The sequence below is a fragment of the Aspergillus tanneri genome, assembly GCF_003426965.1.
Source record: "Aspergillus tanneri strain NIH1004 chromosome Unknown AapTan_4_pilon_pilon_pilon, whole genome shotgun sequence".
Classification (NCBI taxonomy): domain Eukaryota; kingdom Fungi; phylum Ascomycota; class Eurotiomycetes; order Eurotiales; family Aspergillaceae; genus Aspergillus; species Aspergillus tanneri.
The window spans coordinates 4,295,492-4,313,331 of NW_022984631.1; the positions used below are offsets into that span (position 1 = coordinate 4,295,492).

At 44.6% G+C, this 17,840-nt stretch overlaps 4 protein-coding genes across 4 annotated transcripts; 2 read left to right on the forward strand and 2 right to left on the reverse strand.

The window, feature by feature from the left end:
• Positions 1 to 1,148: 1,148 nt before the first annotated feature.
• ATNIH1004_006590 (uncharacterized protein) lies at positions 1,149 to 2,745 on the reverse strand (the record flags this gene model as incomplete). The annotated part of the gene is made up of 4 exons (XM_033571217.1): positions 1,149 to 1,514; positions 1,586 to 1,994; positions 2,043 to 2,125; positions 2,191 to 2,745. 4 exons carry the CDS (start codon positions 2,743 to 2,745, stop codon positions 1,149 to 1,151), a joined length of 1,413 nt encoding a protein of 470 aa, XP_033427249.1.
• Positions 2,746 to 8,698: 5,953 nt separating this feature from the next.
• Positions 8,699 to 9,466, forward strand: ATNIH1004_006591 (SDR family NAD(P)-dependent oxidoreductase; the record flags this gene model as incomplete). The annotated part of the gene is made up of 1 exon (XM_033571218.1): positions 8,699 to 9,466. One exon carries the CDS (start codon positions 8,699 to 8,701, stop codon positions 9,464 to 9,466), a length of 768 nt encoding a protein of 255 aa, XP_033427250.1.
• A 1,758-nt stretch (positions 9,467 to 11,224) lies between these two features.
• Positions 11,225 to 11,581, reverse strand: ATNIH1004_006592 (uncharacterized protein; the record flags this gene model as incomplete). The annotated part of the gene is made up of 1 exon (XM_033571219.1): positions 11,225 to 11,581. One exon carries the CDS (start codon positions 11,579 to 11,581, stop codon positions 11,225 to 11,227), a length of 357 nt encoding a protein of 118 aa, XP_033427251.1.
• A 2,158-nt stretch (positions 11,582 to 13,739) lies between these two features.
• On the forward strand, positions 13,740 to 14,312 carry ATNIH1004_006593 (uncharacterized protein; the record flags this gene model as incomplete). Its single annotated transcript, XM_033571220.1, has 2 exons — positions 13,740 to 13,877; positions 13,938 to 14,312. 2 exons carry the CDS (start codon positions 13,740 to 13,742, stop codon positions 14,310 to 14,312), a joined length of 513 nt encoding a protein of 170 aa, XP_033427252.1.
• Between the last annotated feature and the right edge of the window lie 3,528 nt (positions 14,313 to 17,840).

A 17,840-nucleotide genomic window follows, 5' to 3' on the forward strand; every position in this document is an offset into this window, starting at 1 on the left:
TATCACATTTAACGATTTTAAAACAGAGACTGCCACGATTAAAAATACAGGCTTTACTTAGGGGTCCCCTTTTTCACTAATCCTGTTTGCTTTCTTTAATTCCGACTTGGTCGGCCAGCTGGCTAGCTATAACAGCGGGGCGTTCATGTATATTAACGACTACTTCCGTTAGCAGGCAGGGCCGTCGGCAGTGGAAAACTTTTAAAAGCTCTAGGAAAAAGATATGCCCCGGATTAAGCATGGGGCCCAGCGGACAAGCTCCTGTTTTCCTGCTGAGAAGACAGAATAAATTTATTTAACAAGAAAAGCAGGCACAACAAGGGACTAATCACTATCAACAGCAAGGTAATCCTACCCTCCAAAACAGCGAAGCTTTTGGGTGTAGTATTTAACCAGGAGATATAATAGAAGGCATATATATAACAAGCAGTTAAATAGATAACTAAAGTTAATATTAAACTGGGAGAGCTCAGGTACCTACGGCCCGAACAGATAAGACAGCTTTACCAGGTTTGTGTAACTCTGGTCGTGGATTACATATTAATAGTTTGGTATAATCCGCTTAAAGATAAAATATATCTCTGACTGCTGCGAACAGTGCAACATACAGCCCTAATCCGTATTCTTTCCGCATTCAAGGCAGCAGCAACACTAATATTAAAGGTAAAATCCTACATACTACCTACACATCTTTGACTTAAACAACAGGCCCAGATAGTCATCACCCGTCGGAGCACCTTGCCCAAAGACTACCTAATTCATAACGTGGTTACAAAACTTCTACCCGTCTCTGATGTCAGCCCTCCATGAAATCGCAACCCAGATATATCGAATTACTCCAATATCGGCCGTCCCTGCTAAGACGATTCGAATTGTTGGTTATGTAAATTGCACCATTAGAATACAGCATCATTCTAGGCATCGATTGCGTTTTCAATTTTTTTCAAAGTTCTATTAACCTATTGCAGTCCAACTTTTAGCTATGCAGGCACTTCACCAATGAAGCAAGAAATCGAGGTCCTCAAGCACCATATAAAACCCATAAATCCTACATAAGAAAGATAGCCAGCAGGCGTAAATACAAAGGAAAGTCAGCGTCTCATTACGCTGTGCCTGTGATGACCTGCGAAACACAAAATTGGAACCGGTCAGACTAGGTTTTCGGCCGCTATCAGGTTACGTCGCTCCGCCTCATCAGCGACCGGGCCCCCTGGATTCTCGAGCTCCCCAGGCAGACCCATCCTTGGCTGCACAAGGCTGGCTGGAAAGCTGATTCTTATCAGCGATCGACCAATCCGGCGGAACAGGTGCCGAAACGATTTTCGGTCGATGCCACATCCATGATTTTGGTTGTTGGCAAATAACTGAGGCGTTCGAGAGCTTTCAGCCTCTTGAATACCTGGAAGAGAGGCAGGATCTGGCTCGATTGCGAAACTAGTACTGAAGGCACTCGATACGGTTCCCGGAAGATGGTATCCTGCTACCACCAGGGGGATAGAAAGGCCGTGAACTATCTATTTGTTCGTTAGAAAAGGACGCAACTTTATACGTTCAAGGGAGTAGAAAGACATGGGGTATGATATACTATGCTGGAAACGACCAAGAACCACACTACTATATTAACCGCATCTGAAACCCTCTCCGCATCCTGCCGCATCCTGCCGTCGACCGTAATTCCGCATAGATATTCCCGACTAGCCGATAGGAAAAAAATGGCACCAACACCAATGGGTCCAAAAAACCCGACGAAGGCTGCGTGGGCGACATGCTCTATCTGGTGCATGTATTTGTACATTGCGAAGACAACAGGCATCCGACGGACTAGGAGTATCAAAAATCCCAGAAAGAAGAGCTGGTGAAGGGGAATAATATGGTTGTGCACAAACAGGGTCCACGGGCATACTGCACCAAACCACACAAAGACGGAAAGGTTGAGGAGCATGTCGATAGTCGGCTGCAGGGAGTCGTCCATTGTCTCCAGTCGGAACCAGTCACTTGTCATATTAGCAGGGAGCAGTAACGGGTTCTCAAGGAAAGCCTACTCCTGTGAAAAGACATAACCAGCAATGAAGCAAGCCAGAAGATCGTCTGTTCCGATAAGACCGCATGTTCCCAAGGTAAAAAGCTGCCCTTGGTCAGTAGCGTGCCATAAAGCCAAGCCTGCAAACTCTCGTCCGGGTCGATACTTACTCCAAGGGTTACAGCGAAGACAAGGAAGCTCTCTCGGTCCACATAATGTTTTTCTGCCGCGAACTGGAGCAACTTCCTTGAGAACCAGCCGACTGTGACGCCATAGACAGTGCCCAGTATAACACCATATACCCATGTGTCGTAGAGCCACGTTCCAATAGCTTTCGCAGGACCTCCACCCGTTCCAGTGTATTTCAGTAGATACATTCCAAAGTAGAGGAAGAGATAGCCCAGGCCATCATTTGCTCCTGACTCTGCGATGATGATTCTTTGCAGTGCGCGAGGGACATGTTTATCAGCAAACTTCCCTTTTATGATAGAATTTGAAAGGACTGCATCAGTTGGGGTTAAACAGGCTGCCACTATAAGGGCATGGAGGAACCGGAAACTAGGAATCAAGCCCCAGATAACAAGACTGCTACATATCCACATGGCAGCCATGCCAGGCCCAAGAAGTAACAACAGGCTCTTCCATTCATCTTGCAGGTAGTTTCTGGGCAATTGGATACCCGCAGTTACCAACTGCACACCCAAGACGAGTCTGGTGAAATTCATTGTAACTTCCTCCAAAGACTGTTGCGACCCGAGTGTATAATCTAGAGGCCTTATGAAATTGGCTGCGTGGGGGGACAAAACAATGCCAGCCAGCATCGAGATCACTGTACCATATTAGTATGCTCAACGTCGGAAGAGCTATTATTTTGGCACCGACATGATTCAGATAGGTAGAACCTCTCCTTTAATAAGTAAGACACCAGACCAAAGAGTAAGAAGAAACCACCCATTGTCCCACAGACGATATTGAAGTCAGTCAAAAAAAATGTTGGCATTTTGGAATTTGCTTTCCTGCCTCAAGTGCCCTGGCCGAAGATAGGATGCAGCACGCACTGCTTTAACAGATACGATGCGAAGAATATTCTCAATAGAGGTTTGGCTCCACATGCCACAGTTCAAAGATAGCTACGTGCTAAGACTTGACGGTTCGACTGCCGAGTTTTGGAAAGGAACGCCTTGCGCACCGTGGCGCATGGTGGAATCACCTTCGGGCAAGACCTGATGCTGCTCAATCATAGCACCAATGTCGTAATGGTATGCCGCCCATAGTCCAGGAATAGTCAAATGCGGCGGCAACGCTCGAAAGGGAGTCAGAATTATCTTTCCTTTCTTTCCCAGGAGCTGATGACGTTGAGTTAGCCTACTGGCATATCACTAATAGCCCGGGAGGAAGGGGGGCCAAAGAATTCGAGCAAAGCACAGGCCTGAGAGCGTGAGAACAACAGTATCATACTAACCAACAATACTACTCATATCACAAAAAAGTTACCTGGATATCTAGGCACGATCTGAATAGTTTTTTGACAGGGACTTTGTCAATCGGTGGAGAGGCAGAGGTTCAGATAGGGGAATCCAAACATGGTCAAACGCCAACACCGTCGCGTGGTAAGTTCGTTCAGACCTAACTAGTTAAGCCTTGCCAGTAAAGAGTCCGCGATAATGACGTAAACGTTACCTCAGCGAGTGAGGCCCACACGGCGGTCGGTCCTTTCAGTCCCGAGATGCCTAATCGGGCAGAGTGCTCTCTGGGAAAGGCGTGAGAATTCTCGGTGGCCTTTCGGTGCATCCCCCGTTACTTTGTAGGCATGGTATTTGCACCTTTCATCCCAAATTACAATCAATTTTTGAGCATTTGACTTCGTAGAATACGCGATATTTCTACAACACACGTGCATTTCCTTGGATAAATTGCATACCGCGGCTCATCTTTGCTAGTTTTGCCTTACATAATTTTTCTGGCTATGCAAGGCCCCAAGTATTGAGTTTTTGCGTCATACGCTTGTCAAGAGTTTGGCCTTCGTGATGAGCAGATTCAAGTTATCAAAATACTCTCGGTGGATAGAGAAGACTTAATCCTTGTCGTACTTACTGGCTGGGCAAGAGCATAATATTGCAGTACTTCCAGCAATACGGCAAGGCATTGTCCTAATGATCATGCCATTGAGCCTCTTGGAAGAACAGGTACGGATGATGCCCGGCAAGGGTTACACAACATACAACCGATTTCATTCAATTTAGGCTATGTTAGTTATAAAGATACCGAACTGTAGTCCTTGTATCCTTAACGGGCAGTCCAATAGTGAGTCCCTCCGCCAACATATTCGAAATGGGGAATATACACACGGTGAACACATCTTCGAGTTCCTTACATACAAATCCACTTATGAGCTTGGATTACTTCTGGTCAGCCGCGAAGTAGCTCTATCAGCCAAATTCACCTCGTGTTCCAGCAACACCTTGCCTTGTACTGGTGGCCATAGACGAAATACATATTGTTCAGCAGTGGGGAGGTGACGGGGGACAGCATTAAGCTAAGTTGGGGGGCCCTTCGCTGCAGCATCGACCGTGACGTTCCATAGTTCGGGGCCTCAGCTACCTGGGACCCTGCCATGCTGAAAAAGATCAAATAATTACACGGGTTTCGTGACAACGTCAAAATTATGAGGGCGAGCGTAGATCATCAAGATATTTCGTTCGGCGCCCGGCAGATTGATGATACCCGATCTATACGTTTCAAGACGCCCGCTTCCTCGTGTTGGATGCTGCTGAGCACTGCACATTACTTGCCGGCCTAACGGGAGTTGCTCCACTACTGGAATACACTTTATCTTCCCAGCAGCCCCGCCCCTGAGAGTAGTTATACCCGTACAAAGCTTGAGCAACTTGGCAAGGGTTCTGAAAATCTGTCCAGTTGCCCGAAACCCGGGTCAGGCCGGCTGGCAGCATAGCCAAAAAGCTTTTGTAACAAACTTGGATGGAGTCATCAAAGATGGTTGAAGAGCATCCGGGTAAATATCCTGCTGGGTGGCGCGGAGGACGTTCGATTCTCATTTGCTGGAGGTATAAATGAGCCAGCTCCTGAGGACATACGGTGACAACTCCAGAAGTCTTATCCTATAATGACTATACAGTCGGATGGATCTAGTATAAATTTACTATAGAACTTCTCATATAATAGGTGACAACAATGAAGGCGGATTAGAAAGGACTCATCTACCTGCCCCATTACATTTATAATAACCTCCTTTGGTATAAACCTATGTCTCTCAGGAACCGAATATCACAATAGCTTTCTCCAGCTAATCCGGCACAACTGTAAGCTGGGCCCGACAGGGTCCATCATCCCGGGAGAGAACCGCGTACTAGAATCCAGAGTCATCTTCTTGGTACTGTACAAGGTTCTAAACCTTAGATATCTCAGCAATGACAAACTAGAAAAGGTTTAGTTTTGTTATTAATATTACATTATACTATAAACCAATATATTATGTATAGAGCCTCTCGATAGGCAATAAATCATTTTGCTATTGAGATATTCAGGTTGTTAAAAGGACTGTTCTATGTGGGATATAGAGGTGAAACGCTCGCTTATCGGTTACGTTAAATGTCCCGCCTAACATAAACCCAGCTTGCTGGATAGTGTCAGAATTATAGGTGTAGCAGGATTGTGTTATGTTTTATGTTGACCATTCATCTCCAGGATCATCACGTCATAACTGTTTCACATAATGTCCCAATATAGACTAGCTTTATTCTGATAGAAGCCATATCACTTTTTCTGAGAGTAATAGTTAAATGTTCTTAGGATATCTACGTCATATATTGAAAAGCATCTATATCTCTTTACTGAATGTCTCGTGAAGAGTTCTGGGACAAGCTTAGCGGCCAGGAAAATGTTATCCCAAATCAATATTCTTTACTACCTCACTGGCGTTACAATGCCAACAGACGTCAATTGTTCAAAAAATCTTTGTAATCAAAACTGGATGATGACACTGAAATGCCACGCTGGTAAGTCTGTAAATGACAAGGGAACTTGCCGTGGCCCCATTACAAAGGACCTCTCTCTCATGGCCGCTACTTGTATCCAAATGCAGAAAGTGAAGAATACCAAACTTTAGCAAAAGTGATGGGATGGATCCAAATACACACAAGGTGAAGAACAAACTGATACAAGGCAGATGCATATCATTGACGACGGTACCAACTAAACCCCACAAAAGAATGTAAGATTTCGGAATCACTAATTCTACCTAAGAAGTTGATCGTGGATCCGACAACCAAGGCTCGTTCAGGCCCGAATATGTGAACGTCACACTCCAATGTGTCAAATCTTCCATAACAGATAAGACAGTGCTTCCTTCACCACCAATATATGTCGGACGGGTGAATCTTTTATCGTGCGGAGTCTGAACTCAAGCGAAAGGCGAGCCCCTGTATGGACCTTAATTTTTTCAAATGTATCCTCCCTTCACATTCTCTATACCGAGTATATATGTCTGAAATCATCTACGATTTTGGAAGATTCCCCCTACAAGTTAATCACAAAATGCGGAAGGCAAGATTAGGAGGAATCTCACTCTGCACCGCCCTTAATATACAAGGATGGTACATCATGCAACTAGTTGTGCAAGTCCGTCAATCGGCTAATAATTGCCAGATGCGGACCACAATATGGATATCTATTTATGAAATTCCCTGTCGGGACACGTTTAAGGTGCAAATCCGACGTGACCATTCTTCAGCATGTCATTTTGCAGAATGCAAATAAATGCCTCATACTATTTTACGTACTGTAACTACAAATTTACATAGCACGCCAGACTACTTACTCTTTGGATGGTTGTATTGATGGACCGCGAGTTCGCCGTTGCTAATATGAGCGTACACAACATCCTCAAACCCCCATCTGCATCAATGCACAATTTCAGGCACAAGATAAGTATCATGCTTTACTTCCCGCTCCTTTTTTTTTTTTTTCTCCCACTTTGATTCCGATTTCTCAAGCAGTTGACTTCATTGGTTTTCAGCTCTTCGGCTTTACTTCGGTTCTTCGGAATTAGCACGGAAAGATGTGCGCCCTGCAAAATCTTGTGGACACCCCACCTCCAGGTTATAAAATATAAGATAATAATGTTAGAATAAGAGAATACAGTCATCTCTGAGCGATATTATGGGAATATAACAGAAAAGGATGGGTTTGAAGATGGGCTTGGCGTACAGGGAAATGAGCCCTGATAATTCCATACAACCCCTGAACCACCGAGGTCCTACCATACTGGATAATGTATAGTAAGCAGTACCCGATGCAGCATCGGTCAAGGGCCTAATTATGAGCAGATTTTACACCATGCCTCATTCTGTCAGGACTTCTGGTAGTCTGAATCGCGTGCTGCGACCTCGATAAACATGCGTAGTAGACTCAAAAGTGGTCCCTTGATGTCATCTCTAACATCCATTGATTACTACTTATTTATAATTAGTTATTCTTTAAACGCTCATCCACCCACCCCCCTCTCTCAAGTTCCCATGAAATTAACTCTATAACAAACGATGAGACTCAAGGTCCTTATGGCAGGTATTTTCACTCTTGGGAAAGATGATAAACTCCATATTAGAGCAATCATCTATATGATATAGCTACATGCTTAATGGAGTCCTGCATATACCGAGGCTGATTCCAAGTTCTAACTTACTGGAAGCAATATGGGGTCATAAGAGTCAACGGACATATCTCAGCGTGTCCATACCCAGGGTAGTATTTTACTTTCGTTCACGATCGGCATACTTTCTTGGCGTAGAAATGGAGCTTTCATCGCTAGGTGTGTGCTCGTCACACGAATGCTCGGCTAAGTCAAAAATATAGAATAATGAAGATATTAGTAATATATATGCCTAGAGTATGAATAATGACATCATTCTGTATAGTCTATACTAGCTATCTGTTTTTATTATAGATAATATCTCCATCCCAAACTTTATTCCGTTAGAAAGTCTCAGCCTGTACCCTTTTACTTTTGACGTACACGATCATTTGGACCTTAAGGTGGATATCGCCAATGCCAAGGAGACACTAGAATGAAACACCCCACGCACATACATTCTGGATACGATGGAATTTTCCAGCAGCATCAGCCTCCTTTGTGTTACGGAAACACTATAATCCGCCCGACTTGGCGGTGCGGAGTATCTGACGATCGATTCAACCCCTGAATCCTTTAGATAGTAGAGCACCCAAAAGATCTAGAGTTGAGCACCTAGATAGGAATGCAAGAGACTCAGTTGGTTGAGATCCTGTGATTCCTGGTGTTTCCACTGAATGACATCTACTTCCTAATGTGGCTAGTTGGCCTGTAGCTGATAGAATAGCTCCCTACGCCCCATTTCCCCTGAGTTCCACAACACTTTGTATATGAGTAAGCATCACAAATGGCACGAAAATATCTTGGTATTGACTCACTGGTTAGGAATACTACCGACAACAAGAGTGTCACGGCAAGATCATCAAAGATATATTAATTCGCTTCGTGTCCGGTCTTGAGGACTTTCCTATTCATCAGACAGAGTCCAATCCAGCTTCCAGCTAGCTTATCAGACCGAGCTGAAATCCCTGCTCTCTTTTCACCATCTTGAATCACTTCTTGATCAGCTATATCCTCCATTTCCTCCCACAATGGCAGCATACTCTGGCAAAAAAGCGATCATCATCGGCGGCAGCCACGGCATCGGTCTCTCGACAGCCCGACTGCTAGTCGATCAGGGTGCACAAGTGCTCGTTACCGGCCGCAGTCCCGATCCCATTCGCAATGCCCAGGAACAGCTGGGCGACCGCGGTCGCGTCGTGTCCTGCGACATCACCTCCAGCGAGGCCATTGCGCAACTAGTTCCTACGACAGAGGAATACTTCGGCGCGGACACACCGATTGACCTGGTCTTTATCAATGCCGGATACGCCGCCCTGGAACGCTTCGATGCCGTCACTGATGCCTCCTTCCAAAAAACCATGGACACTAACGTGTTCGGTGCCTTCTTCGTCACGCAGAAACTCGCCCCGATGGTGCGTGACGGTGGCGCAATCGTCTTCACCACCTCCGTCGCCAATCAGGTTGGCATCCCTGGAATGGCGCTTTATTCCGCCGCCAAAGCCGCCGTGCACTCGCTTGTGCAGACCCTGGCCGCCGAACTATCCAGTCGTCGCGTCCGTGTCAATGCCGTGTCGCCAGGTTTCGTGCAGACGCCCACAATGGGCGTGGCGAACGTGTCCGAGGCGGACCGCTCGGCCTTTGAGAAAGAGGGTGTCACCTCGACCCCGTTGGGACGCATTGGAAAGCCTGAAGAGATTGCCCGCGCCGTCGCATTTCTGGGATTCGAGGCCACGTTCACGACGGGCTCGCAGATAGTCCTGGATGGAGGATTGACATCGTTGCAGGTGCATAATTGAATGTTGTGTAGAGATACCCGAGCTTGGATTACTCTTGCATTGATGGATTGTAAATATCAATAGACATACATAATTACAGTTCGTACACGCATCTTCAATTGCGCCTAAACTATTGGCTCTAGCTATTCAGGAGGGGTTCTCCACTGGTGCACTGGTCGACTTTAAATATCTAGGCTACAGGCCTGGAAGACACCTGTAGGGTCGCACTTGGAGAGATCTTGGAGCATACGGGACTTGTTAGACTGTGTATATCCCCCCCCTCTTCCACAAGCGGTGCGAGCCGTCAGGCAGTTAGCTGTTGTAGACCAATGATGTCCATTCCGACAGCAACATCGGTCAGCGAAAGGATTCAGCGAGACCGATTAAGACTCATACATTCCTTTCTCTGACTGATGGTTATGACTCTGCAGGACTGTGGCAAGGACTGTCAATCAAACGTTTTGCATCCATCACTTCAAGACCAACACTAAGTTCCGAGCCATGTGCAATTTGCGTTCTTTTCATAATCTCCCGCTGGGATCTCGGAGGTTTCCGTCGGTCCAGGCTTTGGTTCGTACGTATACAAAATTCCTCAAAGAATGCTTCGCTCCTTGCCAGGTTAATAGGATGCTGTTTCTCATCCTGTAAGGCTTCGAAATTCTTCTCAGTAAAACCCGGTCTTGTTTGAGGAACTCTAGCCTGCGCTTCAGTGCAATGTTTCGGCATTTGTCGGTCTGTTTGTTTATTATATAATAAGTGTATTTGACGTTCCGGGCACATGTCGCATGGGATGCTCCCTGTATTCTATCCCTGCATCAATAACTAACTAGTCTCCAGGAATAGTCTCGGGCCCAAACCCTTGTTTTCTTTTCTTGACATGCAAAGTAGGCCCTTGATACTTTGTCCCTTTCTGTTTTAGGCATGGTAGTCGTAGAGCTACGAAATGTGAGTGCTGAGTATGTTATCCTCTGACACTTTGCACGCATAAAATCCTAAGAGACAATTTTTGGCGACGGAAAGGATACCGCGCTGCTTGCCAGTAAGGTGTTGTATGCTATTCTTCTGCACGCAGTTCGATGGTCGGCTGTCAGGCGGCATGTCATTTAGCATGCCGCATTTTAGCGGATCATACGATCCTCTGAAAGAAGTTGGCTGTAGAAGTAGATATGTGCTTAACCAGGTGTCAAAGTAAAGGATGTGCAAACTGAAGGTACACAGTGTGAGTGAAAATGAGCGTACCTAATGTGTACAAACACAAAAGGATTAATACAACATAACTTGAGATTGAACTGAAGTCCCGTCAGGGAAAGGGGGCACTTGTCGACTAAGAAATGCGCTTGCCGAAGACCAAGTACACCTTTCTCGACCTTATGTGCAAGTGACCTGGTAAACAGTTGGCAAACACACTGTAATAATTGGGTGAGCTATTGCCATATATAAGGATCCATTGAAAGAATCGATAGTCAGGCATAGATACGTTGAGAATATTGTTGATAGCTGCTTATCGATTGGAAATCAATAATAGTGACTTTGTCCCAGGGTCTGTGAATGGCATTCGCCCGAACGGACTGGTAGATAGAATACTATAGGAGGAACGTTGGATAATTCTACTATCTGTACTCTGTACACTTGCTTAGCGTAAGATGGAAGTCTTTAATGGTTTGCACCTTTTAATTGATATTGAATTTCTTTCTTTATATGCAGACATAGCTTTTTTTGAGATATAGTATTCTGTTTGATACTGATGAAAAAGACATTTGGAAAAATAATATAACATTGCTACTTCATTTGCTTGTCGAGCCACTCAATCATCTGCTTCGGATGCCTTAGGAAGTAGGTATAACCATCCCACCGGCGCGTAGTGCCCTCTATCCAAAAGAACTTCTTGTCCGCAACAGGGATATTGTCGAAGATTTGCTGCACATCTCTCGGCTTCGTCAGAGCCTCATCAGGAACCTGGGCGATAAACGTCGGTACGTTGACATTTTTGGCATATTCAATCGGTGACATTTCATCAATGCTAAAACTGATGATCAATCGAATTTTCTCCTCGATTTTATCGATCTTGTCAGGAATTCCAAGTATCTTGGTGATTCTCTCATAGAATGGGCGCAACCAGACAGATATGACGTTCATGAGCCTGCTTCTACGTCATGTCAGGAGGTGGGTTTGTCATGGTTTAGGTTTTCAAATTTTTGGTCGGTTTTAAAGACAAAAGTAACGCTTGATGAGCCCGCGTGTTATCTTCGTGCCTACTTCAGATTGCTGTTAATAGCTAACTAACGAAAACTCAGAATTTCTCAGCATCCGTCAAATTACGTAAATTCTCTCTCATAGTTATTGCCAGAGCCAGCAAAAGTTACACGATCTAATCATCAGCCGACCTGTGTCCTGTACACAATTAAGTGAAGGCTGCGGATCCTTCGAGAAATGACACATGCGGTTTTGGTTTTTAGTTCTCTCGCCCGTAGTTCTCACGCCTAGAGTAGGTTCATAGGTACTGTAGTATTTCGGTATTCGGTAACAGTATCTTTTTCATTTTCACCTTTTTTTTTACCCGGAGGATTATCTATATCTATCATACTCTGATATATGCCATTAGGAAAAGAAAACGAATCCCGAGGTGGTAGACGCTTCTATGCTTCTGGCCCTTTCTGCTCACCGCCTGTCGACCAACTACTGTTACTCCTGCACTTTATGAACTACTTCATCTAGCGTTTCTAATATTGAATACTGGACACACTCTAGCACATACGACCACAGGGTGTGGAGAACAGGGCTTCCCGTCCGCTCAGCCGTACTTAAACCGCATAATGAACGCGGTCAATTGATACTTAAGCCCTGCACTAGTTGCCGCTTTATGGGTGAGCGCCGCTAACTCAGAAGATGAGTGCAGGTGAGCTGGGTGAGCCATCTGTGGAGCGCGGGTGAGCTGGGTGAGCTGGGTGAGCAGGTGGGTGAGCACAATGATTTAGGGGTTGAGGGGAATTGCTACTGTAAAATAAATAGAGGGCACCCTGCTTTCTTGACCATTGTTTTCTTTCCCTTCCAAAGAACTCAGGAAGATTTTATTCGGCAATCGACCATATTATTCTATACAAAATCATGTCACGTGATTACAAGTCTATCTCGCTCGAGGAGCAAAGACAAAGAAAAGTTGAGGAGCTCCGAAAACTCGGTGAAGAACGGGGGTTCACTATAGAGTACCAGTATGAGAAGAAAAAAATAAGGAAAACGAGGTTTCCCATAAAAAAGAGGGCCCCAGCTACTGATGAACGTTACAACCATGCTGTTGAGAATTGGAAATTGTGGGTAATCGGTGACTTGATTAGGCTTACAAGCAATTATTAATCCTATATTAGATGGATGATGACCACAGATGAACCTGAAGATAGGTACTTTGCAAAGCAAGAGCCGGACCCTCCTGCTCAAGTCCTAAAACTCTTCTGTGAGAGTTATATTTGTCTACGCAAAGGAGACTTGCCTTCTCAACATAGTGTCCGTTATAACCTTTCTTGCTTTATTGCTGAATGGGAGAAAAAGACTTCTAGAGTGCTCCCAATTGCAGTCAAGAAAAGATGTTTATAATGTTTGTTATTGATTCCTGTCTACCAATGGCACTCGCTGACTTTTTAAGCATATTCGAAATGAATTGACACCAAGATATGGGCTTCAGACAAAACATAGAGAGAAGTTCCATGTTACAGCAAAAGACATTGATCTTCTTTTAAGGCGGTTATTCCAAGATGATGACCATGACTACATCCATGAGCGCTCAAGATTTCAAGATGCTTTTGCCCTCTCATTGTTTTCGGCCTCTGGAGCCAGAGCTGGTGCTATCGTCGAGTCCAGCTCCTATAGAAAAATACCAACGAATGTCTCTACTACAAGGTGAGCTAAAAAGCCTAGAGTATAAAAAAGAAGGTATATGCTTACTTTTATTATAGCATCTTCGCTTCAATATCCAATACAAGGACAACAAAATCAAACGATGGGTTACTATAGATCCAGAGTTTGTTAAAGGACTTCGCTATAGCGATGAGAAGGTTATGTAGGTTTTTGTCCCCAAGACTCGCAATAATTAGCTAAAGATAATAGCCCGAAGACTTGGATTACAGAGCAAAAGGTGCTTGGAAGGAACTTTGTCTTCTATGTCATGGTTGCGGGTTTAGCAGATCGGGCTTTTTAAGGAATCCACACCGTGGATGAGTTACTATCAAAAGTTCCTCCAAAGGGGCGAGAATCATGGACCCTTGAATGGGAAGATAATGCAAAGAATTTGCCAGTACTTCGTATGGTGACTTCTGATGGACCGGACCCTGTCCGTGGCTTGACATTTTCATCCTTACACCATGACCTCACATCCCTAGCGCAACGTGAATGCTTCCGAGATCCGCTCAGGATTCATGGGATTAGAGGCAGGGTCGCAAGTGTAATTGACTGTATGTTACCTGAATACTACAGTATTCTAGCAATATTAACGCTCTTACAGCAAAAGCATCTGAGGCAACCCGAAGCCAGGCGTTGGATCATCAGAATCCAGATACATACCTTAAATACCAATCAAAATTCAAACGCCGATATTCAAGCCACCTACTGGAACATTGATCCCGACTACGAATGCCTGGAGATAGAAGAAAGCATGGCCCACCACCGCGATCCTAATGCGCCTCAGAAGCTCGACGCAGCTGCTCTTGCCGAAATCGAAAATGACAAAGAGATGATTGATTTATATCAAAGAATCGATAATTTGACCAAAGCAATAGACGGAAGGCCAAAAGAGCATAGCGAACTTGTATCTCAAAGGGAAAAGCTGTACACCAAAGCCGCTAAGAAGCGCCGCACAAAAACAGGAATTCATCAATAACTGGTGGCAATCCTCTTATGATGACTATATTGCTGGAAGGGATTTCACAGAGCGTGATTCAACCTGCCGATTTTCCATCTACTCCAAGTACATGCCAGAGAGACAACGTTTACGGGATAACCTATTTACTGAAATATCAATCAACAGTGAACTTGGACGACAGTGCATGCTCGATATGTTAAGAATCTGTACCTCAAAGGAGAGGGTTGCATACTACCCAGGTGAATCACCAAGGGATGGACGATGCCCAGTGTGTTCAATCGAAATTACCAGGTTTGTCACATGAATTAATAGCTACATCCAGTAGGCTAATACTTATAGTGTTGATATACAAAATCGTTCTAAGCATATTCTGCAATGCAGAAGAAAATCGCTGAATGCTGCACCGTACCAGCAGCGTTACAAAAATGGCAAAAGAGCACATCGACGAGCCAACAAAACTTTCCTTGAGTGGTGTTATTTATGTGCCAAGTGGTTCAAGACTGAGGAAGCTTGGAGGGAGCATTGTCGCTTCCATCTAGACCAACTTCAACCGCGTTGCGGTCTGTTAAGGTTTCGCTATACACTGGTAGCTCCTGGGTTTTGCCCCTTTTGCCTAGGCGACAAGAGCCAGGAACCCGAGCAACGATTCCAACAATGGAGAGAGAAAGCTACCTTGATAAACCATATCGATAACAAACATTTGGCGGAGATCGACAAGAAAGGCCCTATTCAGTGCCCTCATCCTTGTTGTGAGAATAGAGTCTACAGCACCACCATGGACCTTCGACGCCACTTTTATAATGTTCATTCTATTGAGGAGCCACGTCGCAACTGTGTATCAAGGAAAAGAAAATGGGTCCATGAGGACGATACTACGGAGTATCCAGCGCCGAAAAAGGAACGGTCGAACCAGGAGCTTCTGTACCCTGCTACTTTGGAAGATGTCTCAAAGGCAGAGCCTATGGTTGATAAAAAGCTAGTGTTTGAGTAGCGTTTACACTTGAACTGGCCTACGGCTGGATAATATAAAGGTTTTATCTGTTATTGAAAAAATTCAAACATACCGTCAACAGCGCACAGAGCCTTTATTAAAGCTACTAGGTAATATTTACCTTTGATATATCATGTATTACTTCTAGCTGTAGGATCAAATAGTTGTTTTGGCCTCGTACCTCTGCTGTGAACATTACCAATATAGAATCAATGTGCCATGCGCTATTCTCTGTCTCTCCCAAATAAATTGGTAGTATACCACCATTGTATTTTGCATAATTTAATGGACACAGTAGGCCTCAGCTGGTGAGAACTGGGAGATATTCGGCATTCTATAACTATCAGTACATAATGGGTTCGTTGAATTGATAACCCTCGTTCTTTATCTCTTGATATTTCTGAACCCTTTTCTCCTACTGCAACAAAGTACAATGGGGAATTAACCGTCAAGCAAATGGGACATATCGAAAAGCTCAGTGCATTTACTAGTAGAGCTAGTAATTCTTTTAGCATGGCACATCTAAAACGATCAATCTAAACAGGGAATGAGCGACTCCACTGCCGAGTCTAGATTCATGGTGAAAAACGTCAATCGATATTAATAATGATGATGATGATTCATACCCCGACCCCTCGCCTAAGGCGATATTCAGGATACCCCTATCACGATATTAATAATGCGGCACCAAAAGGGTTCGCATTTAGCGTCTTGGCCGCCCACAGCACTAAAGAACAAACCTAGGCCCGACACATTTTTCCAGGCTGAAGGATGTCATGCTAAGCGCTTATAAAAGATAGCGTTATCTATAATAACTCTGCAGCACTGCAAGCAATATAGACAAACTACAATCATCCACCCACCAATTGTTCTATAATTATCAACCAAACAGCTTGTACGATAGTACGATGCAGGATCTTTGTATGTGGACGAAGCAATTATTTGTGGGAACAGGAGCTAACTATATGATCAACTTGCACGGCTGATATAGACATAGCAACAGTATCTGGAAACAACCGGGAATCACCGGTACCAAATAAACAATATGGGCGGGATTACCATCTGTCTCCATGGCTGGAAAACCTTATAGAAGGCTTTAGATTTAACTCACACAGCGGTGCGACATCCCTCCAGGGTGATGTACCACTGGATAAGTTAGTAAAGGGCCAACAGCATATTTGGTTCTTTCCAGTACTCCCGGTAGAGATACGCTTAATGATTTGGGAATACACATGGCCCGAAGCACGAGTAATCGAAGCGGCGACAGACTTCAGCTATTCTGGTGACGCATTATGCCCAGACTTATATTATTTACGTCCTGCAAGCTCATAGGCTGCGCTTCTGCGAACTGACTTTTCTATGAGAGATTTGAACAGCGAAGGCAAACTGCTGTTGGAGATGTGTCCCCTCCTCTGGCTCTTAGGATTTGTTGAGAATCTCGTGAGCATACATTGAAAGAATACGCATTTATTAAGCACTCGACAACCGCGAAGGGTTCGTTCTACCTCAGTCTTCGGTGAGATGTCCTCTGGCTTAGTTGGGATCTCCTTGATGAATGGGACGGGCTAGAGATTCTAGAGGAATGCTACAAAGGGTTGCTTGACAACTTTAAGACCCTAATTATTCAGGAAACCGAATTGAAGATGAAGGGTTTAACAGACCAGGATAGACAATTTCTTTTTAATCTTACGAAGGCTTGAAACGATTCTTCTTGCGGGAGATTATTTTAATAAAGATAGGAAAATCCGCAGTGCTGAGGACTGTCAAAGCTTGGGCTGAACATTACAGGGCAGAATACTCCGGATTTCTGAAATCAGAAAAATGCTGTACAGCAAACCGTATTTTATATATAGACTGTAATAGTAATACTTATTAATACAGTGACATTCGAAATCGCTTTCCGCCTCAAACACTCATCAATTGTTTTGTAGCCCCACTTCTAAGACTTTAGTTCCTTGGCAGTCCCACATGTGTTTGTAATGTTACCAGCAATGTTTAATTCTGGAACTTTCGATTGTTTACGGTTACATCGCATTACAGGCAACCAATTCACAGCAAAATGATCTCCTGCAGAGCTGCTCACTTCATGTTCCACAATCTGGCTTGCAAATAAGCTGTTCATGTGTTCCAAATGGCCCCGAATCTGGCGGCATCTCAGCATGAGCTCATTCGCGACATGATCTTAAGCAGGTCATTAACTACTGCTCAAATGGCTGATGTAGCTGGCTGCAGTGAGCGCAGCATTCGATATATTCGCTCTAACCTGCGACTTTTCGGCAGTGTCAAGGCACCTCCAAACAAGGCCGGCCGACCACGAACAGTGACCCCACCTATGCTGGACGCCCTTCGTGAGCATCTCCTCGCAAAGCCGGATCTGTACCTAGATGAAATGGCAGTTTTCTTGTGGGATGAATTCGATACTTTAGTGACCACCGCCAGTATTAGGAGGGCACTTATATCAGTGGGATGGTCTAAGAAAGCAGCTCGTCGGATCGCTCAAGAGCGTAATGCAGATTTGCGGGACTACTATCTCCACAGCCTGTCCGATTTTCGTT